Genomic DNA, 23,407 nt, shown 5'->3' with positions numbered 1-23,407 from the left:
GTGAATGGCGGTGCTGGCTTTAAGGGCCGAATGGCCTATGTCTGCACCTATTTTCCATGTGTCTATGAAGGAAATCGCGGGGGGCTTTGCAGAGATATTTGCATCACCTTTAGCTGCAGGTGCCATGCCTGAAGACTGGAGGGTGGCTAATGTTGTATCGTTATTTAAGAAGGGCAGCAAGGATAAGCCAGGGAACTAAAGACCTTGCAGTATAAATAATGTCCACTTCCCTGTCTCATCAGTTCTCTCGGTGACCTTGGTTTTTTGTTAGTTTTAGAGAAACAGGCCCTTTAGCCCACTGAGTCCGCACCACCCGCGATCTCCCGCACATTAACTCTATCGTACACACACTAGGGACATAGAAACATAGAAACATAGAAAATAGGTGCAGGAGTAGGCCATTCGGCCCTTCGAGCCTGCACCGCCATTCAATATGATCATGGCTGATCATCCAACTCAGTATCCTGTACCTGCCCTCTCTCCATACCCCCTGATCACTTTAGCCACAAGGGCAACATCTAACTCCCTCTTAAATATAGCCAATGAACTGGCCTCAACTACCTTCTGTGGCAGAGAATTCCAGAGATTCACCACTCTCTGGGTGAAAAATGTTTTTCCCTCCCGGGACAATATGCATTAATCCCAAGCCAATTAACCTGCAAACCTGGACGTCTTTGGAGTGTGGGAGGAAGCCGATGATCTCGGAGAAAACCCACGCAGGTCACGGGGAGAACGTACAAACTCCGCACAGACAAGCAGCTGTAGTCGTGATCCAACCCGGGTCTCTGGCGCTGCAAGCGCTGTAAAGCAGCAACTCTACCTTCAAAAAATTCTATTGGATTCATGAAGCACTAATTTCCCACACACAAAGTCATGCTAATTCTCTCCAGGAATAAGGAACTGCAGAAGCTGGTTTAAACCAAAGATAGGCAGGATTATGCAAATGCTGGTAGGTCCCTGTAGTAGAGAGGTTGTAATATCCCACTCTTACTACCCTGTTATTGCTACAGCTATCTACAAACTCCCTGCACTCTAATTCACCTTGACTATTGGGGAGGCCTATAATACAGTCCCATCAGTATGATCATTCCCTTCCTGTTTCTAAGTTCTATCCATTAAGCCTCAGTGGATGATCCCGGAAGATTATCCTCTCTGAGCTTTGTAGTTATGTTCTCCCTGGTCAAAAAGGAAACTTCCCTCCCTCCCTCCCTCCCTCCCTCCCTCCCTCCCTCCCTCCCTCCCTCCCTCCCTCCCTCCCTCCCTCCCCCTCGCTCCCTCCCTCCCTCCCTCCGTCTCTCTCACCTGCATCTCTCACATCTGTACCATCAATACCCTGGAACATTGAGCAGCCAATGCTGCCCTTCTTTCAGCAGCGGCTTTAAGATCCCAGTCCCCCCGAGCCATTCCATGTCCCAGGTTTGTCCACCTGACCTGTTGTGCCTGGAGCCTGAAAATAAATCTAGTTTGAACCACTGGTTTATCTGGTACATCCCCACATTAGGGAAGTTGAAATCTCCCGCTAATACAGCCCTGACGCGTAAATGATGTCGCGTAAATGACGCGCAAATGACGCCCAAGTGGGACAGACCCTTTAGTGGGACAGGTGATAATGGGGGGGGGGGGTACCGGGATAAGCAGAGAATGGATGATGGAATGGGTCATCATGGTTCAGAGAATGGATCATGGGCAGGAGATGAGACCGGTTTAACTTGACATGGTGGTTGGTACAAACACTGGGACTGAAGAGCCCGTTGCTGTGCTGTACTGTCCTACATTCTGTATTGTTATAATGTTGGTTGAAAAAGATAACAATTCTTTAGGGCACATGGTTAAAAACTGCTCCTGTCCTCCAATGTAGACTTTAGACTTTAGAGGCGGGTCTCTCGGCCCACCGGGGCCCTTCCCCGTGGGGCTGTTCAAAATCTCGAGCCCATCCCAGTGTGTGCACCTTGACTAATCCAGGGGCTGGTCATGTTTGCGAGGGGAATTAGCGGTAGATTTTAGTGGAAACGGGTCTTTCAGCCACCGAGTCCACTCCGAACAGCGACCACCTGCACACTAGTAATGCTAACGGCAGGTACTCGGAAAACGCGGAAACGCGGGAAGTTTTTTCAACAGTGTGAAAAGTTTCCAAGGGTTAAAAAAATACTTGTGATGAAGTATCACGAGTTTGATTTTTTTTTAAACTCGGGAGAGCTCTTGGGTAAACTCGCATCATGGGACAGGGCCTTTAGACTGAGGTATTTTATGGGCCTGAGCTGGGATCGAACCCCCAACCTGACTCCAGTGAAGAATAAGCTGGCAGCCAAGAATATACAGGATGATACTTACTTCACCTCCCTGTTCCCCTTGTGATATTTCGGAGTCAGTGGTTGGAGGCAGAGATTACAAATGGCTGTCTGGCCAGAAAGGAACGTCAAGGTTTGGGACGGGACGCACGGGTGGGAAGCGAAAAAAGAATATTTCTAAGCAGCTGGCTCCAGCGCAGTTTCCCAAACAAAGGGGAGATTGTCAGATGGAGGTGTTGTCTCCTGAGAGTTGCCGGGAATGAAAGGCCCAGCTCAGTGCTGTCGTGTGAGCCTGTGACCTGGCTCCCCCATTGTATTCAGCACAGGTTTTCTGCAGCCTTGATCCCAGCATTAGTGTAATCCTTTACTGCCACTGATACCCAGCGCTTCCAGCCGGCCCTTATAACAGATCAGTGCCGCACACTGTGGGCTCACTGGCGTTTTATAAAGCGGTCCCCCAGCCTGATGTCTGTAAAGCAGTCCCACCACCCCCCCCCCCCAGCCTGATGTCTGTAAAGCAGTCCCACCCCCCCCCCCCCCAGCCTGATGTCTGTAAAGCAGTCCCACCCCCCCCCCCCCCCAGCCTGGTGTCTGTAAAGCAGTCCCACCCCCCCCCCCCCCCCAGCCTGATGTCTGTAAAGCAGTCCCACCCCCCCCCCCCCCCCAGCCTGGTGTCTGTAAAGCAGTCCCACCCCCCCCCCCCCCAGCCTGATGTCTGTAAAGCAGTCCCACCCCCCCCCCCCCCCAGCCTGGTGTCTGTAAAGCAGTCCCACCCCCCCCCCCCCCCCCCCCCCCAGCCTGATGCCTCAGCACATTCCTGCCCTCGTTCATCCTCTATTCCCATCACTGCTGCTCACTTTCGCACAAGAGCCACCTCCAGCGTTCTGCTGCTGCTCCTCTCCCCTCCCCTCCGCTCCTTGTCACCCGCAATCCTCCCTCATCCTCTCTCTCAAGGTTCCCTACTTCACCAAACCGACCTCAGTTAAAACCACGTTGAGGCCAAATCCCTTGTTTTGTATTGGCTTGCGTGTGATGGGGGGGGGGGGGGTGTGTGTGATGGGCGTGTGTGAAGGGGGGGGAGGGGGGCTGAGGTGGTGTGAAGGGGGGGGCCGTGCCGTGATGGGGCGTGCGTGGGATGGGTGTTGTGTGTGTTGTGGATTGGGGGGGGTGTGTGATGGGGGGGGTGTGTGTGTGATTGGGGGGGGTGTGTGATGGGGGGGTGTGTGGCTTGGGGGGGGGTGTGTTGTGCTGTGGTGGGGGTGTGCTTCTGGGGGGTCTTTGGTGCTGGGGAGGGGCTGTGTGTGTGCTGGGGGTGTGTGTGTGTGCTGGGGGGCTGTTTTGTGCTGGGGGTGTTGTTGTGCTGGTGGTGTAGTGTTGTGCTTTGGGGGTGTGTCTGTTTGGGTGATGCTTGTGTGGGGGGTGTGTGTGTTCTGGGAGGTGTTGTTTGATGTGCTGTGGGGGGGCTAGTGCTGTGTGCTGTTTTGGGCTGTTTGTGTTCTTTGGTTTTTTCTTGTGGGGTTTTTTTTTCTGTTTTGTGTTTGGTTTGTTTGTGTGTTTTTGGGGGGCTTGTTTTTTCTTTTCTGTTTGTTGGGGTTTTGTGTTTTTGCGTGGTTTGCTGTTTGTGTTTTTTGGTGTTGTTTGTGTTTTTTGGGGGGTTTGATGGGCCTTTTGTGATTGTGGCTTTGTGTGTTTTTTTTGTGTTTTTTGTTTGTGTGGGGTTTGTGTTTGTGTTTCTTTTGTGTGTTTTGGTTCTTTTTTTTGTTTGTGTTTGTGTGTTTTGTTTTGTTTTTGTGGTTTTTTTTTTTTTTGGTTTTTTTTGTTGGGGCTTTTTGTGTGTGTTGTGTGTTTTTTGTTTCTTGTTTGTTTTGGTGCTTTGTGTTTGTGGGGCTTTGTGTTTTGTTTGTTGATTGGGGGGTGTGTGTGATGGGGGGTTGTTTTGTGATGGGGGTGTTGTTTTTTTGGTGTGGGGGCTGTGTGTGTGATGGGGGGGGGGTGTGTGTGTGATGGGCGTGTGTGAAGGGGGGGGGTGTGTGATGGGGGGGTGGTCATATGTGTATGGTCATGTGTGCAATGGAGGTCATGCGTGTGACGGAGATCATGCGTGTGACAGAGGTCATGCGTGTGACGGAGGTCATGCGTGTGACGGAGGTCATTCTTGTGCTGGAGGTTTAACACACTGGGGAAGGTCCTCTGTATACGTGGTGGGAAAAGTGGAGGAAGATTAGTTTACAGACACAGCGCAGAAACAGGCCCCTCGACCCACGGGTCCACGCTGACCATCAATCACCCATTCGCACGAGTTCTATGATATCCCACGATTAGAACGGGTGTCAATGGTTATGGGGAGAAGGCAGGAAAATGGGATTAGGAGGCAGAAATCAGCCATGATTGACTGGCAGGGTGGACTCGATGGGCCGAATGTCCTAATTCTACTCCTGTAACCGAACTTGTGAACTTTCTCATCCACTCCCTACACACATGGGGCAATCTCCAGCGAAGGAATGAATCTACAAACCTGCGCATCTTTGCGCTGTGGGAGGTAACTGGAGCACCCGTAGAAAAGCCACGCGGTCACAGGGAGAACGTGCAAACTCCACACAGGCAGCACCCCTGGTCAGGAGCAAACCCGGGTCTGTGGCGCTGTAAGGCAGCAGACCCACCTGGTGCGCTACTGTGCTGGAATTGTATTCTGGAAACTCTCAGGATAAGACCTTCATTTGATGCACTGACCTTGTGTATGGCCTCTGTACTGGTCACTGCTGGTTGCTCCAGGCTTGGTCTGAAGAAATGCTCCTGGATTTACCCCTGCACCGACTAGTGCTGATTCTAAAATGATAATCAGAATAACAGACAAATCCTGAGCAGGTCAGGCAGCATCTGTGGAGAAAGAAACAGAGTTAACCTTTCAGGTTTGGTCAGAAAGAACGAGTTTTAATGAAAACTCATAAGTTCATGAGTCCTGGGAGCAGTATTAGGTCATTCGGCCCATCGAGTCTACTCCGCCATTCAACCATGGCTGATCTAGCTTTCCCTCTCAACCCCATTCTCCTGCCTACGGCCAATAACCCCTGACACCCTTACTAATCAAGACATATTAACTGTCCCTCTCTCCCCAGATGCTGCCCGACCTCCTGAGTGTAAGAAGGGTTCCGACCCGAAACGTCACCTACTCATCGGGTCAGGCAGCATCTGTGGAGAAAAGAGGTACCTACCCCTTTTCTCCACAGATGTTGCCTGACTCGCTGAGTCAATCCAGCACTCTGTCTCAGGTTTCCAGCATCACTGCATTTTGCTTCTTCCATTCACTTTGTGACCTTTCATTCGGGATTCCCTCATCAAAGGAAATTAATTTAATTTAATATTATTACTACCATTTCTTCAATTTGTGAATTTGCTCAAGTTAACACCTCGGCCTTCAAAGACGATTTTATTGGTTCATTTTAATTTAGAAAGAGGATGTTTTAAAAAAACCCTATAAATGATACTCCTGCCCACTCCACCATTGATGAAGAAGTCTCGGTACGGAGAGCTGGAGGTCTACGCTGACAAGGTCTAATAGTGAAAGGCACCGTGTTTTAGAAACGTAGAAAATAGGTGCAGGAGTAGGCCATTCGGCCCTTCGAGCCAGCGCCGCCATTCAGTACGATCATGGCTGATCATCCAAAAATCTGTGCCCTGTTCCTGCTTTCTCCCCATATCCCTTGATTCCGTTAGCCCTCAGAGCTAAATCTAACTCTTAGTTGCCTCCTGGATGTTGCAGTGTGGCTGGCGCTTCACTCCCCCCCTGTACTCTGTACGGGCTCAATCCCGCCCAGCTCCGGCCTGCTCTCCACAGTGTGACTCTCCGTCTCAGTGCAACTCCCTGCAGGGCTGGTAGTTCACAAGCGGCAATATTCCAGCAACCGCAGTCATTAGGGGGAGGCGAAACATGCAAACATGACCACGTCTCAGAACAAACTTTGCAAATGAATGTCCCATTCTTTTGCAAATTGGGTTTTTGCTTATGTAAAAGTAGAGTCGAGACAATGAAAACCCTCGGGCGACTGCAAGCTGGACAATGCAGCCTGACTGACCCCTGACCTGTGACCCAGCCCCCTGAACGCACAGATTGCAGCTCCCTACAGCTCCACCGCATCTGCCACTGCTGCTCGAAGATGTGGCGTGTCGCCCCGGCAACCTCAGGTGCGGCAGCCCAACGGCAGCAGTGCTGGGCTGGCCAGTGCAGTGGTCAGAATAAGTAGGACACACGCACACGCACACACGCACACACGCACACACGCACACACGCACACACGCACACACGCACACACACACACACACACACACACACACACACACACACACACAGTTCATACACACACTGCATATACACACACACACTGCATATACACACACACACACACACACACACACACACACACACACACACACACAGTGCCCACACACACACACACACACACACTGCATACACACACACACACACACACACACACAGGGGGTGGGGTCTGTGTGAAAGCAATCAGCTCCCAGTTGCAAACAAAGGCAGCTTCGTACCAAAGCACCCGTGAAAGATTTCCTCCTGCAGAGGCACATGTTCATAAGTTGTAGGAGCAGAATTAGGCCATTCGGCCCATCATGTCTATTCCGCCATTCGATCATGACTGATCTATCTTTCCCTCTCAACCCCATTCTCCTGCCTTCTCCCCATAACCGCCTGACACCCGTATTAATCATCCCGTGCTAACATCGACATAGTTAGACTTGCATTTAAATAGCGCCTGGTACTTCTGCAGCCTTCCCCAAATGTTTTGAGAAGAGTACAGCACAGGAACGGACCCTTCAGCCCGCAGTGTCTGTACCGAACGTGATGCCAAGCTAAACTGATCTCACCTACCTGTGCATGGTTCAGTTTAGTTTATTGTCACGTGTACCGAGTCAGCGGAAAGACAATACGTGATTACAATCGAGCTATTCACAGTGTACAGATACAGGATGAAGGGAATAACCCTCCTTATCCCAAACCCCCATCCCAATAACTCCCCTGTAATCTCATGTCATATTTTGGCATCCTTGTAAACACTGAGCTAAATCACCTCAGCAAACCCAGGCTTAATCCGTGCAACCTGCTTTAACCCCTTGCTGAATGGGTCAACGTGGCTGCATCTCGGCATGGTGGCGCAGCGGTAGAGTTGCTGCCTTACAGCGCTGGAGACCCGGGTTCGATCCTGACTACGGGTGCTGTCTGTACGGAGTTTGTACGCTCTCCCCGTGACGGCGTTGGCCCGGTTTCCTCTCGCACTCCAAAGACGTACGTTTTGTGGGTTAATTGGCTTCTGTAATTGTGAAAGTTGTCCCTCGTGTGTAGGAGAGTGCTAGTATACGGGGTGATCATTGGTCAGCATGGACTCAGAGGGCTGAAGGGCCTGTTTCCACAGTGTATCTCTGAAGTCTAAATTGTGATGGGACCTTAAACCAGTGCAGGCATAAAACATAATGAGGTTCTTGGGGTGGAGAGGGGTGATAGCGGTATAAAGGGGAGGGTAGTGTCTTGTGTTCTGTGTCTTGTGTCTACTGTTTGTGGGTAAGTGTGTCTGTTTAGTGTTCAGCCATGAGCGAATGGCGGTGCGGGCTCGACGGACCTGGTGGTCTACTCTCGCACCTACTTTCTATGTTTCTATACAGGTTTGTAGGTTAATTGGCTTTGGTGAAATTGTAACTTGGTCCTAGTGTGTAGGATAGGGGTGATCGCTGGTTGGTGCGGACTCGGTGGGTATAGGGCCTATTTCCTTGCTGTATCTCTCAAGTCCCACACAATCGGCGAGTGATTCCATCCAAAGTACTGTGGTGGCTGTTAATCACGGGCAGCGTGGTGTGGAGGGAGGGGACACGGCTGCGTTGTAGAAAGCCGGGTTGGCGTTGAGCGGAACAGGCCTGGCTGTTGTTTAACGCGAGGAAGTTGTCTTGGACAAAAGGGGTCAAATCTGCCACGCTGTATTATTCATGGAAACAGAAGTGCGGCTGAATTATTAATGGCGACGACTCAGCAGGTGCGTGAGAGCGGGGGTAGGGTTACAGCGCTCGCGCCTCGACCACCGCCGGTCAGCAGCACCCTCGGGTGCCCCCCAGCGGGCGCGACGCCAGCCCACCCCCCCCCCCCCTCCTCACACCCACCCGCTGCACCTGACAACTCACCCCCTCACCCAGGGGGGCCCAGATGCAAGGTCACTGGGACCACCCCACATGTGAGGTCACCGCCCCCCACCCCCCCCCGGGACCCTCTCTGTCCCACCCCCCCCGACACTGGGCGTCGTCAATGAAGTAACATCCGACACAACCCACTAATCATCTGCGTCCCACTGACTTGGCCTCCTGACTGTGGCAACGAATTCTACAGATTCACCACCCTCTGACCAAAGGCAGTGCCCTATCTTGTGGAAGGACGGTTCAGGAGCCTGATTACAGAGGGGAAGAAGCTGTTCCTGAGTCTGGTGGTGCGCACTTTCAAGCTTCTGTTTCCTTCTGCCGGACGGGAGCAGGGAGAAGAAGGATTGACCAGGGCGGGACGAGTCTTTGTTTGTGTCTAGGAAGGAACTGCAGATGCTGGTTTGTCTGAAGAAGGGTCGCAACCCGAAACGTCGCCCATTCCTTCTCTCCAGAGACGCTGCCTGGCCCGCTGAATTACTCCAGAATTTTGTGTCTACCTTCGATTTAAACTACCATCTGCAGTTCTTTCTTACACATTAGAAATTATCTATTTGAAATAGTGATAATTGGTGGAAGATTACTACATTGTGCTAAACAGAAATGCAGTTTGGGCTTATTTTCACTCTATATTCACTAAAATAATAATAATAATAATGGATGGGATTTATATAGCGCCTTTCTAATACTCAAGGCACTTTACATCGCATTATTCATTCACTCCTCAGTCACACTCGGTGGTGGTAAGCTACTTCTGTAGCCACAGCTGCCCTGGGGCAGACTGACGGAAGCGTGGCTGCCAATCTGCGCCTACGGCCCCTCCGACCACCACCAATCACTCACACACATTCACACACATTCACACACAGGCAAAGGTGGGTGAAGTGTCTTGCCCAAGGACACAACGACAGTATGCACATAAAATAGATGTCAATGTTCACGTCAATTATTAGCCATCAGGTGCTTGGGATTAAAGAAAGCCGAGAAAGCACATCTGTCTACCTTTGATTATGTCGGCTGGTTTTTCTGAGGAAACGTGAAGTGTAGATGGAGTCACTCATTGGAGGGTATGAGCACCAACAGGTAGTTGGCAAGCAGGGACTCACTACACCACAATAGGGGGCAGACAACCAGTAGGAAGGGCCATTGGATGGGAACAGTGACAGGGATTCTGGTTGCTGTATAAATAACCCCCCCCCCCCAGAAATCTCACGTGGAGTTGACGCTGGAGATTTAATTTAAATTAGACAATAGACAATAGGTGCAGGAATAGGCCATTCGGCCCTTCGAGCCAGCACCGCCATTCAATATGATCATGGCTGATCATCCAAAATCAGTACCCCGTTCCTGCCTTCTCCCCATATCCCTTGATTCCGTTAGCCCTAAGAGCTAAATCGACACTCTTGTGAATACATACAATATGGGACAATTAGAGATCCCTGAGGTGCTTGGAAGTGGAAGAAGGAAGGAAGGTGCCTGCTGGTGTGTGGAAGACCATGTTTAGCTCAGTTTAGTTTAGTGATACAGCGGGGAAGCGGGGCCCTTCGGCCCAGCGAGCCGGCACAGACCAGCGAACCCCCTGTACACCAGCACAATCCAACACACTAGGGACAATTTACAATTTTAACAAAGCCAATGAACTTACGAAGTGCGTACTTGGAGCGTAGGGAGGTAACCGGAACACCCAGAGAAAACCCATGTGGTCACGAGGAGAAGGTACAAACTCCGTACAGACAGCACCGTTAGTAAGGATCAAACCCGGGTCTAAGGCAGCGACTCTACCACTGTGCCACTGTGCCACCATTGTGGGTGAGGAGTTGCTGATCACCATTGAACTCGTGTAAAGGGATCTGATTTGTCCACCTCTGAGTTTGAGCATCTTTCCCTGTATTGGAACCTGGAAGTGCACAACACAATAAAGGCCCTTAGGCCCACAATGTCTGAAGAAAGGTCTCAACCCGAAACGTCACCCATTCCATCTCTGCAGAGAAGCTGCCTGCCCCGCTGAGTTACTCCAGCATTTTGTGCCTATCTCCAGTTTAAACCTGCACCTGCAGTTCCTGCCCACCCAGAATGTCCATGCTGAAGGTGATGCCAAATTAAACCTGGTTAACGTGCCCCTCGTTTGACTTTCAGGGTTTGGGTTTGTGACCTTTGAGAGCGAGGACATCGTGGAGAAGGTGTGTGAGATCCACTTCCACGAGATCAACAACAAGATGGTGAGTGAGGAGCGTTTTTAGTTTTGGAGCTACGGTGCGGAGACAGGCTCTGGTGCCCGCCGGGTCAGCGCCGACCAGCGATCACCCCTTCAAACTAGTTCTATCTTGTCCCACATTGGCACTCACTCCCCACACACTCGCAGTGATTCCCAGCGGGAAATTAACCCGCAAACCTGCAGGGCTTTGGGATGTGGGAGGAAACCCACATGGTCACAGGGAGAACGTGCAAACTCCACACAGACGGTGAGCGCCCGAAGAAAACCCACGCGGATCACAGGGAGAACGTACAATATCCGTACAGACAAGCACCCGTAGTCGGGATCGGACCCGGGTCTCTGGCGCTGTGAGGCAGCAACTCTACCGCTGTGATACCCTGTTTGTTTTGTGACGTAATATTGTAAATAATTGAATAAATGTCATTTTGTAAAACAAACACACTGTGGATCGCACAGAGCACGCACGCTGGTGGCGTGTCCAGCCCCGGCCCAGCATGAAGGCTGTAAATGACCTCTTTACCCCGCACAGGTGGAGTGTAAGAAAGCGCAGCCTAAGGAAGTGATGTCGCCGACTGGAACGGCCCGAGGTCGCTCCAGGGTCATGCCCTACGGCATGGACGCCTTCATGCTGGGGATAGGCATGCTGGGTAAGTGCCGCCCAACACCCACTCGCCCGGTCAAGAGATCAAATAAACCCCTTCGCCCCCTCGATCCAAGGCCCTCGTCTACTCTACTCATCTCTCCTTCCTGCCTCTCTCCCCTTCTGTCCCTCACTCCTGTCTTTCGTTCCCTTCTCGTATCCCTCTGCCCCCCCACCCCCGTGATCCAGTCTTCCTGCCACCTCTCTACTCCCTCTCTCTTCCTTCCCATCTTTCTGTCCCTGCTCTCTCCACCTCATCCATCTTTCCCCTTCCTCCCCTCCTGCCTCTCCCTCATTCCCCTCTTGCCCAACCCCCTCCCGTCCTCCTCGCCCCTTCCCTCTCCGCCTCTCCCTCCCTCCCTCCTCTCCCGTCCCCCTCTCTCTCCCCTTCCACCTCATCATCCCACCATTACCTCCCTCTACCTCTCCTCCCTCCCCTCCCCTTCAGGTCATTTTCCCCATCCAAGGAATGCCGACCCTCCAGCCCTTCACCGACCGGTTCTGACCTTATTGTTGCCAGTGTGTGTGTGTGTGTTGTTGGTGTCGCTGTGCTGAGGTGCATGGTCCTGACTTCTCAGTCTCTTCCCCCCCCCTCTGCTCATTCCGCAGGGTACCCGGGATTCCAGGCTGCTTCCTACGCGAGTCGGGGCTACACTGGACTCACGCCTGGCTACACCTACCAGTTCCCAGGTATGTTGGAACCTCTCCACCGTGATCCCCCTCCCGGCCTCTCCCCCCTCTCCCCCTTCGCCTCGTGACGAACAGCAAGCGTATTTAGTGGAGTATAAAACACACTTGTTTCTGGTCAAGATCTGAGATACAGCACGGAAACAGGCCCTTCGGCCCACCGAGTCCACACCGACCATCGATCCCCACACATCAACACTATCCTACGCACACTGTATACAATTTTACACGTACACCAAGCCAATTAACCTACATCCCTGTACGTCTTTGGAGTGTGGGAGGAAACTCGAAGATCTCTTGATTAGTAGGAGTGTCAAAGGTTACGGGGAGAAGGCAGGAGAAAGTGGTTGAGAGGAAAAGATGGATCAGCCGTGATTGAATGGTGGAGTAGACTTGATGGGCCGAATGGCCCAATTCTGCTCCTATCACTTATGCACGACCATCGATCGCCCGTTCACACTACATTATCCCAGCAGCATCACAGCGATTCAATCAAATGATACATGATTGTCCCATGTACCTAGGTACAGTGAAATGCTTTGTTTTTGCAGACAACCCAGTAAAACCGCACAGCAGACCTCACCGAGGCAGTACATAAAAGTCACCATGTTTCAGCCAACTAAGTTACGAAAGACGCAGGCACGTAGACTCAGACTACACACAGAACACAAATTGCACGAGACATTGAAAAAACAAAGACTGCATTAAAAAGGGCATTAATGCAAATATGCACAAATTAAAACCGTGTATCCGTGCAATTTCCTCCATTTCATCTCTCCAGTTCTTACATAGAAACATAGAAAATAGGTGCAGGAGTAGGCCATTCGGCCCTTCGAGCCTGCACCGCCATTCAATATGATCATGGCTGATCATCCAACTCAGTATCCTGTACCTGCCTTCTCTCCATACCCCCTGATCCCTTTAGCCACAAGGGCCACATCTAACTCCCTCTTAAATATAGCCAATGAACTGGCCTCAACTACCTTCTGTGGCAGAGAATTCCAGAGATTCACCACTCTCTGTGTAAAAAATGATTTTCTCATCTCAGTCCTAAAAGATTTCCCCCTTATCCTTAAACTGTGACCCCTTGTTCTGGACTTCCGCAACATCGGGAACAATCTTCCTGCATCTAGCCTGTCCAACCCCTTAAGAATTTAGTAAGTTTCTATAAGATCCCTCCTCAATCTTCTAAATTCTAGCCGAGTCTATCCAGTTCTTGGTTTAGTCTAGAGGTTGAGCATGCAAACCGGCCTTTGGCCCACCGAGTCCATGCCGACCATTGATCACCTACCTGCACACTAGTTCAATATTATCCCACTTTCACAAACACTCGCTACACACACAGCAGGGGCGATTTACAGAGGCCGATTAACCTACAAGCCCGCACATCTTTTGAGATAGACTCCAAAAAAGCTGGAGTAACTCAGCGGGTCAGGCAGCATCTCTGGAGAAAAGGAACAGGTGACTCGATTTTTTGGGATGTCGGAGGAAACCCAAGTTGGAGGACGGGCAAACTCCACAGAGACAGCACCCGGGGTCAGGATTGAAGCAGAGTCTCTGGAGCTGTGAGGCAGCGGCTCTACCGTGGCCCTATTTAATTGTTCTCCTGGTTTGTCGCCCCTCCCCTGCGTGTGTTTGCCCCGACTCCAGGTCCGTTGCTGCTGCCTCCAACCGCAACCCTTCCATCATCAGCTGGGAGAGCGGGCCAGACCGGGGTACAGACCTCCCAGTGGCCACCCTCAATGCTGCTCCAGGACTGGCCAACAGGAGGTGAGACACCAAATGGGCAGGGGAGCAACCACAGATGCTGGTTTGCCCCCGAAGACAGACACACAAAATGCTGGAGTAACTCAGCGGGTCAGGCAGCATCTCCGGAGAGAAGGAATAGCCTGAAGAAAGGGCCCTGACCCGTCACCATTCGAGTTACTCCAGCACTTTGTGTCTGTCTTCGGAGATGGGTGACAGAGGTGGGGGGGGGGGGGGTGAGGGTGAGGGGTGCAGGTTTCTACCCTGAACTTCCTGCCCCATCTAATCCCACACTCCTTCCTCTCTGATACCTCCCCTTCTACATTTTTTCATCTCTATTCCTACAACCCCCCCCCTCCCTCCCCCTTCTCTCCACTCTCACAAGCACGAGGAAATGTACCTACATCTGAACTCCATGTTGAAAACTTATAAAGCTTCTTGTCGAAGAGTAATGTGGGGGGCTGTCCACTGGGTGGCAGTGCTGTCTCAGCTCTAAAGTGGAGGCAGCTTCAGCCTGTGGTGTGACAAATGCTCACAATACACTCTGCTCCCCTCCTCCACTCTCCCTGCCCCTCCTCCCCTCCCCACCTCTCCTCTCCTCTCCTCTCCTCTCCTCTCCTCTCCTCTCCTCTCCTCTCCTCTCCTCTCCTCTCCTCTCCTCTACAATACAATACAATACAATACAATTCAATTTATTGTCATTTGGACCCCTTGAGGTCCAAACGAAATGCCGTTTCTGCAGCCATACATTACAACAAATAGACCCAAGACACAACATATTTTACATAAACATCCATCACATTGCTGTGATGGAAGGCCAAAAAAACTTCTCTCTCCACTGCACTCCCCCCCCCCATGTCAGAGTCAAAGTCAAAGCCCCCGGCGGGCGATGGCGAATTGTCCCGTGGCCATTAAACCACGCCGGGTAATGCAAGTTCGCGCACCGGGTCTTGGTGTTAGAGCCCCCGGTGCGCGCTCGCAGCCCGCCGCCATTCCAAGCCGCGCGGGGCGGTGCTGTAAGGCCCCGCTCCAGGAGCTCTTCAACCCCGCAACTCGGGCGGGAGAAGTCGCCGTTGCGGAAGCCCCGAAAAGCGGTCTCCCTCCAGGGACCCGCGGGCTCCCGGTGCCGTCCGCCAAACCCGCAGTTGCAGCCACCGAATCTCCGGGGGTCGGGCCGCAGCAGCGTCCACCACAGCTCCACCCGCTCTGGACTCGGCCAGCTCCGCGACGGTGAGGTGAGTGTCGGCACTGGAGCCCCCGGTTTTCCTGTTGGAGGCCGCTCCTCGTTGCAGCCCCAACGACAACGGAGACCCGACAAAGAAAAGGTCGGGTCTCCCGTGCAGGGAGAGATTTAAAAGTTTCCCCCTCCCCCCCACACCACCCCCACCCCCCCACACACATACACCAACAAAATTAACAAAAACTACATTAAAACATAGACATAAAATAATAAAAACGCAGACGGACTGCAGAGGCCGCTGCTGGCGAGAGCCGCACCGCCTACCAAGTCTCCTCTCCTCTCCTCTCCTCTCCTCTCCTCTCCTCTCCTCTCCTCTCCTCTCCTCTCCACTCCTCCTCTCCTCTCCTCTCCTCTCCTCTCCTCTCCTCTCCTCTCCTCTCCTCTCCTCTCCTCTCCTCTCCTCTCCTCCCTTCCCCTTCTCTCCTCTCCCCTGTCCCCTCCACTCCCCTCCTCCACTCCTCCTTTCCCCTCCTCCTTACCCCTCCTCCTTTCCCCTCCTCCCCTCCTCCCCTCTCCTCTCCTCCTCTCCCCCTCCCCGCCTCTGCTCCCCTCCTCTCCCCTCTCACCTGCCCACTCCTCCCCTCCCTTCTCCCATCTCCTCACCTCCCTTCCTCTTCCCTCACCTTCCATCTCCACCCTGCCCCCCCCCACAGATATTTAGTTTAGTTTACTCTATTATGGTCATGTATACCAAGGTTCAGTGAAAAGCTTTTTGTTGCACGCTGTCCACACAGCAACAAGACTATACATGATTACAATCGACCATCCACAGCATACAGATAAAGGATGAAAGGTACAATGTCCAATGTAAGATAAAGTCCAATTAAAGATAGTTTGACGGTCTTGGGGCTTAGACCCACCTCGCTGTGACCTTGAACACAACGGGAGTGGAGAGACTGGTCTTCCACACAAAGTGCTGGAGTAACTCATTGGGCCAGGCAGCATTTTGGAGGACAAGGATAGTTGACGTTTCGGGATGGGACCTTCTTCATACTGGTTGTGGGACCACCGCCCCCTGCTGGAGACTGGGGGGTAGGTGGGGGGGGGGGGTTGACCCCATCTGTCCATCGCCAAGGTTGGGGGTGTCAGGTGGGGGGGATGGGGACGGGGGCGAGGAGTCCCTGGGGTGGGTGGTGATTGTTGAACGTTGCACTGATGTCTCTCTCTCTCTCTCTTTTCCCCCCCCCAGCGATCCCCCTCACCGCGTACGGACCAATGGCGGCGGCTGCCGCGGCAGCTGTAGTTCGCGGGACAGGTGAGGGCACCCGGGGGACCCCCATCCCTCTACACCGCTCCCCCGCCCACCCCGGCCCGTCCACACTCCCCTTCCCCCCTCTCCCCCTCCCCCCTCTCCCCCTCCCACTGCCGTCACCCCAAATCACCCTCCCCCTCCCACCCTGGCCCATCCTCACTCCCCCTCCCACCCCTGTCTACAATCTCCCCCACCACCACTCCCCATCCACACTCCCACCGCTGTCCACATTACCCCCCCCCCCCCCCCACCGCCTTCACCCCTTCCCACCCAGGGTCCCACCCTCCGCCCGACCTCCCTCCAGCTCCGGCACCGGTGGGAAGGTTCAGTCAAGGTACGGAGTCAGGGTCGGGGTCGAGGTCGAGGTTGGGGTCGTGTGAGCGGTGCGTCGTGTGAAAGACCAGTGGGCATTTGGCAGGTCAGTGCGGAGTCAATGGGGCCATTGAACGATCAGGGGACATGGGTTTAGGGCAACGGTGGTCAGTGGGGTCAGAGGTCATCGTGGTCAGTGCGGTCAGGGGTCAATTAGCGGCTGTTGAGGGGAAAACCTTTTCTTGAGTTGGTCAGTCAGTGGTCAGATAGTCTGGCCATTCAGGCAGTGGTCAGTTAGTTAGTGGTCCATTAGTTTGGTCATTCAGTTAGGGGTCCATCAGTCAAGAGGTCAGCAAGTCAGTGGTCTGTTAGTCTGGTCAGTGTGTCAGAGGTCAGTCAATCAGTGGTCAGTGAGGGGGTGCATTGTGTGGGTGGGTCAGTGTGTGGGCGGGGGTTGGTCAGTGTGTGGGTGTGGGTTGGGGTCAGTGTGTGGGTAGGTCAGTGTGTGGGTCAGTGAGTGTGTGTGTGGGTCAGTGTGTGGGTGTGTGTTGGTCAGTGTGTGGGTGTGGGTTGGGGTCAGTGTGTGTGTGTGTGGGTCAGTGTGTGGGTGTGTGTTGGTCAGTGTGTGGGTGTGGGTTGGGGTCAGTGTGTGTGTGTGTGGGTCAGTGTGTGGGTGTGTGTTGGTCAGTATGTAGACGTGTTGGTCAGTGAGAGATGCTGACACTACTGCCCCCCTCTCCCCCCAGGCTCCACCCCGACCCGCACGGGCGGGTTCCTGGGGACCACCAGCCCGGGGCCGATGGCCGACCTGTATGCGGCCGCCAACCAGGACTCGGGGGTGAGCAGCTACATCAGTGCGGCCAGCCCTGCGCCCAGCACTGGGTTTGGCCACAGCCTCGGGGTAAGTGACCGACAGTAACAGCCACGGACACACAAAGTGTGTAGGAAGCAACGGCAGATGCTGGTTTACACCAAAGACACACACAAAATGCTGGAGCAACTCAGCGGGACGGGCAGCATCTCTGGAGAGAAGGAATGGGTGACGTTTGGGGTCGAGACCCTTCTTCAGACTGAGCGTCAAGGGAAAGGGAAGAGATATAGAACAAACAAATTAAAGATTTACAAAAAGCAATGATGATCAAGAAAAGCTTTGCATCCCCACTCACTCCGTCCCCCCCCCACCCTAGTCATCGTACTAGTTTCACTGTTGTCCTGTTGAGTTTCACTGTCTATATAACTCATTATCACCTAGCCCACAGCCAACAATGGACCATTGTGGGCTCCACCTTTCCTTCATCATCGTTGCTTTTAGCATACCTTTCATTCATTTCTTCTATATCTCTCATCTCCCTCTCTCTTGACTCAGTCTGAAGAAGGGTCTCGACCCGAAACATCATCTATTCCTTTTGAAGCTGCCTGACTTGCTGAGTTACTCCAGCTATTTGTGTCTATCTCCGGGGCGGGTACAACCTGCCATCCCACCAGCGAGGGATTGCAGCTGACCTCACCCCAACCTCAACCTCGGCCATCTTTCACCCGAGTTTATCGGGAATCTCTGCCTCTGCCGGTGGCCAGCACAGACCCAGAGGGCTGAATGGCCTCCCTCTGTGCTTTGTCAGAAGCAGAGATACCCCGTTCCAATGTGCCCCTGGTCACAGGGTAAAGGAGGCTGATGTTTCCTTGTCCCACTACGGCAGACTAAGTAGGAGGTTTAGATTAGAGATACGACGCGGAGACAGGCCCTTCGGCCCACTGAGTCCTGCCAACCAGCGATTCCCGCACACTAGCATTATCCAACACACCAGGGACAATTTACAATTTTTACCAAAGCCAAATCAACCCTAAAGACCTGCACATCTTTGGAGTGTGGGAGGAAACCGGAGCACCCGGAGAAAAGCCACGCAGGTCACGGGGAGAACGTACGAACTCCGTACAGACAGCACCTGTGGTCAGGATCGAACCTGGGTCTCTGGCGTGGTGAGGCAGCAACTCTACCGCTGCGCCACCGTGCCGCCTCGGAGGTGCGTTGTGGGTGTGGCCACAGCCCAACGGCGACCGGGCAAGCGAGCGGAGACCTGCAGACGCAGAAGCCCACACAGCCGAGGGCATACAGGTACAGCAGGCAGTGAAGAACGCCAATGGCATGTTGGCATTCATAACAAGAAGAGTTGAGTATACGAGCAACGAGGTTCTTCTGCAGTTGTACAGGGCCCTGGTGAGACCACACCTGGAGTATTGTGTGCAGTTTTGTTCTCCTAATTTGAGGAAGGACATTCTTGCTATTGAGGGAGTGCAGCGTAGGTTCACGAGATTAATTCCCGGGATGGCGGGACTGACATATGATGAAAGAATGGAGCGACTGGGCTTGTATTCACCAGAATTTAGAAGCATGAGAGGGGATCTTATAGAAACATGTAAAATTATCAAGGGATTGGACAGGCTAGAGGCAGGAAACATGTTCCCGATGTTGGGGCAGTCCAGAACTAGGGGCCACAGTTTAAGAATAAGGGGTAGGCCATTTAGAACTGAGATGAGGATGAACATTTTCACACAGAGAGTTGTGAATTTGTGGAATTCTCCGCCTCAGAAGGCAGTGGAGGCCAATTCACTGGATGCATTCAAATGAGAGTTAGATAGAGCTCTTAGGGCTAGCGGAATAGTGGGTTAGTGGGCCCAGTCTCGAACCTGTACCTCCAAGCTCTCTAAATGCAGTTTCTCTCTGTATGGAGTTTGTACGTACTCCCCGCAACCTCTATGGGGTTTTCCCGGGTGCTCCAGTATTCTCCCACATGCCAAAGACGTGCAGGTTTGTAGGTTAATTGACTTGGTAAAATTTTAAATTGTCCCTAGAGTGCAGGATGATGTTAGTGTGTGAGGATTGGTATCGGCACAGACTTGGTGGGCCGAAGGGCCTATTTCCACGCTGCATCTCTAACACTAAACTAGACTAAAGCCCCCCGTGCTGGATCCTGCCCTGCCCTGCCAAGCGCGTTCCCTATTGGCACCTGGGAGGATGTAGGAGGAAGCCTCTGTCCGTCTACTCGTTGGATGAGGCGAGATTTGACTCTGAGCGCAGTTACTGGTGAAGTGGGGCCTTGCCTTTCCAGCAGCCCTGGACAATGGTGACTGCTAAAACTCTGTGACCTTCTCCCCAACACTATGTGACCTCCAGGCCCACTCCCCCCACACCGTGACCCTACAGGGCTAGGTGTGCGGACAGGAGTGAGGGGTGGGGGGGGGGGGGGTTTGCTGCAGGGGCCCCGCTGGCCCAGTCCCAAGTCCCCGCTCACTCTTCTGTCTGTTTCAGGGCCCGTTGATCGCGACAGCTTTCACAAACGGTTACCACTAAAGCAGAGGCCTGCAAATCTGAAAAAGGAGGTAAGATGGTGGATGATGGGTCTGGTGGGGGAGGAGGGAGGGAACTGGCGGCCATGGGCTTCGCCAGCACCTTCACCTACCTGCGGTAACCCGGGGCGACGGGGCCTAGCGTTCTGCCCGGAGCCTGGCCTGGACAATCCCCTCAGTTGGAATTGTCACCGCCAGCTTGGCTGGGCCAGAGGGTCAGGCACTGTGACCCCTGCCTGGTCAGCTGACCCTGGTCAGCATGAAAGCAGGGGTGGGCAGGAACCCACACAATCATCCCGTGCTCAATAGACGGGGACAGGGTCCAGTCCAGACCCCCGTCCCACACAGAAACAGAGAGGGGCCGTCGCAGAATGGGAGTATTGTATTCAGTTGTGGCCACCCTGCTCTAGGAAAAATGTTTAGGAAGGAACTGCAGATGCTGGGTCATGCCGAAGATGCTGGAGTAACTCAGCGGGTCAGGCAGCATCTCTGGAGAAAAAGAATGGGTGATTTTTCGGGTCAGACCCCTTCTTCAGATTCAGAACTGAATCAGAAGATGGGTTCCGGCCTGAAATGTCACCCATCCTTTTTCTCCACAAATGCTGCCTGTCCCACTGAGTTACTCCGTGTTTAAGAAAGAACTGCAGATGTTGGAAAAATCGAAGGTAGACAAAATTGCTGGAGAAACTCAGCGGGTGAGGCAGCATCTATGGAGCGAAGGAATAGGTGACGTTTCGGGTCGAGACCCCTCTGCAGACTGAGTTACTCCAGTACTTTATGTCTATCTAGGAAATATGTTGTTAAGCTGGAACGAGTCCCAGGGAAGAGTTATGAGGATATTGCCAGAACTGGAGGGCCTGAGCTTTAGGGAGAGGTTGAGTAGGCTGGGACTGGATTCCTTGGAGTGCAAGAGAATGAACAGTGATCTTATTGAAGTGTATAAAATCATGATGGAAATAGATAAGTTGAATGCTCAGAGTCATTTACCCAGAGCAGGGGAATCAAGAACCAGAGGTCGCAGGTTTAAGGTGAGAGGGGAGAGATTTAATAGGAACCTGAGGAGTGGTGGGTGTATAGAATGCACTGCCGGAGGAGGTAGTTGAGGCTGGTACTATACAACATCTAAAATACATTTGGACAGGTAGATGGATAGGCAAGGTTTAGAAGGAAATGGATCAAGTGGAGGCAGGTGCGACTAGTGTGAATGGGTCATCTTGGTCGGTGTGAGCAAGTTGGGCCGAAGGACCTGTTTCCTGCTCTTAAGATGGATACCCATCCTGGTGAAACCTCACGGTGGCACAGCTAGTAGAGCCGCTGCCTCATGGCGTCAGAGACCTGGGTTCGATCCTGACCTCGGCTGCTGTCTTGTCTGTGTGGAGAGTTTGCACGCGTGGGTTTCCTCCGGGTGCTCCGGTTTCCTCCCACATCCCAAAGTCATGGGGGTCGGTGGGGGCTTGATATGCCGCCGTGAATTGTCCCTGGCGTGAGGGCGGGTGGGAGGAGAATTATTCGGGGGGGGGGGGCGGGGGGAAGTGATAGGGGGCATCAGACAGAGTGCGCCTCAGGAAGGGGTGGGGGGGGGTCGGCGAGGGGACAATGGGATCGATGGGACTGCAATCGGTGCTAGCATGGACACGATGGGCCAAAATGGTGGCAGGTTGTCCCCTGTTTGGTGGAGGTTCTAACTCGCTGCGTTTCTCTTGCCTCCAGGGCCTTGCCTGCGAGCACGAGGATGGGATGTGGGCCTTGGTGGAGCTCAGGCAACTTTGACCATTTTACTGCACACACTGACTTACTACCATTAACCCACCTCCCACCGCCCCGTCCCAACAACTGAAGAGAACATCTCACTCCTACACTAACATTCAAAGTTTACGCTTCTTTGTTTCTCCTGACTTTTTTTAATTTATTTTATTTTAATTTTATTTTTAGCTTAAGGATCGATCAGTTTTAAGCCGTGTCTTCCTTTTGACGTTGTTGCTTATTTGAAAGTGTTTAGATGCATACTTTTTAAGATGAGAGTTTGTGATTGTGTTAGAACATTTTTGCTGAGGAACTTTTTTTTTTTTGTTCTTTTTTTTTTGCTTCATATCTTTTGACCTTTTATTTTGCCAGATCTTGTTTTTAATGAGTAAGAGCTAAAGAGGGTAATGTAAAACACTCCAAAAGAAAATGAAATCTTGTCTAAATACAATTTATTTTGATATTCTTTGTAAATGTCATCTATTAACACTGAATTCCAGTTAGCATGGATCAAACATCTGCAGGTCAAAAATGTATATTTTGGTAAAAAAAAAAACACTATGAATCATAAAAGTATTTTTTTCTGAAATTGGATAAAACGTTTCTGTAAAATATGTAAATAGAACAAGCTGGATTTGTATTTGCCTTCTGCACAAAAGGTTCTTTTTTGAGTACAGTAGTATTTTTCAGAAAAGGTTAGTTTGCAGGTGCCTACACAGCCTGAGGATTAGCAATACTGTAGTGAACTCCCAGCAAAATCTTGTAGTTGGTGTTTTTATGGGGCTAATATTACCGTAGGATTGCTTTTTATTCTCTGACTTCTCATTTAAATGAAGGACATTGGTTAAAGATTTAAAAAATATTAAAAGATGACCAGTAACCTGAAGAGGGTCATGAAGCTGCTAAAGAAACAACATTTTTTTAAAAATCCACATGTAAACTCCATATCTGTAACGGTTGTGTAGGCCAGGCCCTGGTCTGAACTTTGACCCCAGTTTGAGAAGGAATGGCTGTCGCTATGGCTACTGCTGTTTTAACCCCGGCTGGTGGCTTCCTTCAAGCCGTCAGCTTTCCCGGTTTTTTCTTTTAATCCCGTCACGTCCGGACACGGCTGGCTTGTTCTTGTTTCCTCGCAGACTCTGGTCTGCGTGTGCGTGAGGCCGGGGGGTGGTCGACTCGACCTCGACTCCCGCCCACAGAGGTCAGGAGGCCGTCTCCTGTGGCTGAGAGGGAGAGAGAGGGGTGGGGTGGGGGAGAGGCGAGTCGTACGCCTACCTGCTTCCAACCCGCCCCCGCCCCTCTTTTTTATACGCCCGCAGTCTATATCTCCCCACCGGCCTGCTTTCAACCCACCTCCCCCACTCTCCTTTTTATACCCCTGTAACCATCTCCTCCCCCCCCCCCCCCATTCCCCATTTCAGCTTTCAGCCCACCCCTTCCTCCCCCCAATTTTATACCGCTATAGCATATCTTTCCCCCCCCCCCATTTTATACCCCTATAGCATATCTTTCCCCCCCCCCCATTTTATACCCCTATAGCATATCTTGCCCCCTCCCCCCCCCCCATCCTCAGGACTGTTTTCAACCCACCCCTCCACTCCCCATTTTATACCTCAACAGCAATACTTCTCTCTCTATTCCAGGCCTGCTTCCAACCTACCCCATCCGCCCTTTATATACCCCTACAGCATATATCCCCCCTCCCCCTCGCCTCGGGTCTGCTTACAACCCACCCACC

General features: G+C 52.4%; 1 protein-coding gene across 4 annotated transcripts in view; it reads left to right on the top strand.

Moving 5' to 3' along the window:
* msi1 (musashi RNA binding protein 1) overlaps positions 1–22,588 on the top strand; it is a 131,218-nt gene extending 108,630 nt beyond the window's left edge. For 2 of the 4 annotated variants that reach the window (XM_033043650.1, XM_033043652.1), the window contains exons 8-15: positions 10,626–10,708; positions 11,234–11,351; positions 11,954–12,034; positions 13,682–13,801; positions 16,207–16,272; positions 17,328–17,482; positions 19,889–19,959; positions 21,637–22,588. In XM_033043650.1, the coding sequence (XP_032899541.1) occupies positions 10,626–10,708; positions 11,234–11,351; positions 11,954–12,034; positions 13,682–13,801; positions 16,207–16,272; positions 17,328–17,482; positions 19,889–19,930 (665 nt within the window). In that variant the 3' untranslated portion in view covers positions 19,931–19,959; positions 21,637–22,588. The remainder of the gene's footprint in view (positions 1–10,625; positions 10,709–11,233; positions 11,352–11,953; positions 12,035–13,681; positions 13,802–16,206; positions 16,273–17,327; positions 17,483–19,888; positions 19,960–21,636) is intronic. The other 2 variants (XM_033043649.1, XM_033043651.1) reach the window with 1 other exon arrangement.
* Positions 22,589–23,407: the final 819 nt, after the last annotated feature.

The sequence above is a fragment of the Amblyraja radiata genome, chromosome 25 (assembly GCF_010909765.2).
Source record: "Amblyraja radiata isolate CabotCenter1 chromosome 25, sAmbRad1.1.pri, whole genome shotgun sequence".
NCBI lineage: Eukaryota > Metazoa > Chordata > Chondrichthyes > Rajiformes > Rajidae > Amblyraja > Amblyraja radiata.
Note: the sequence above shows the minus strand (reverse complement) of the source record. Positions and strands in the feature narration are given on the sequence as shown.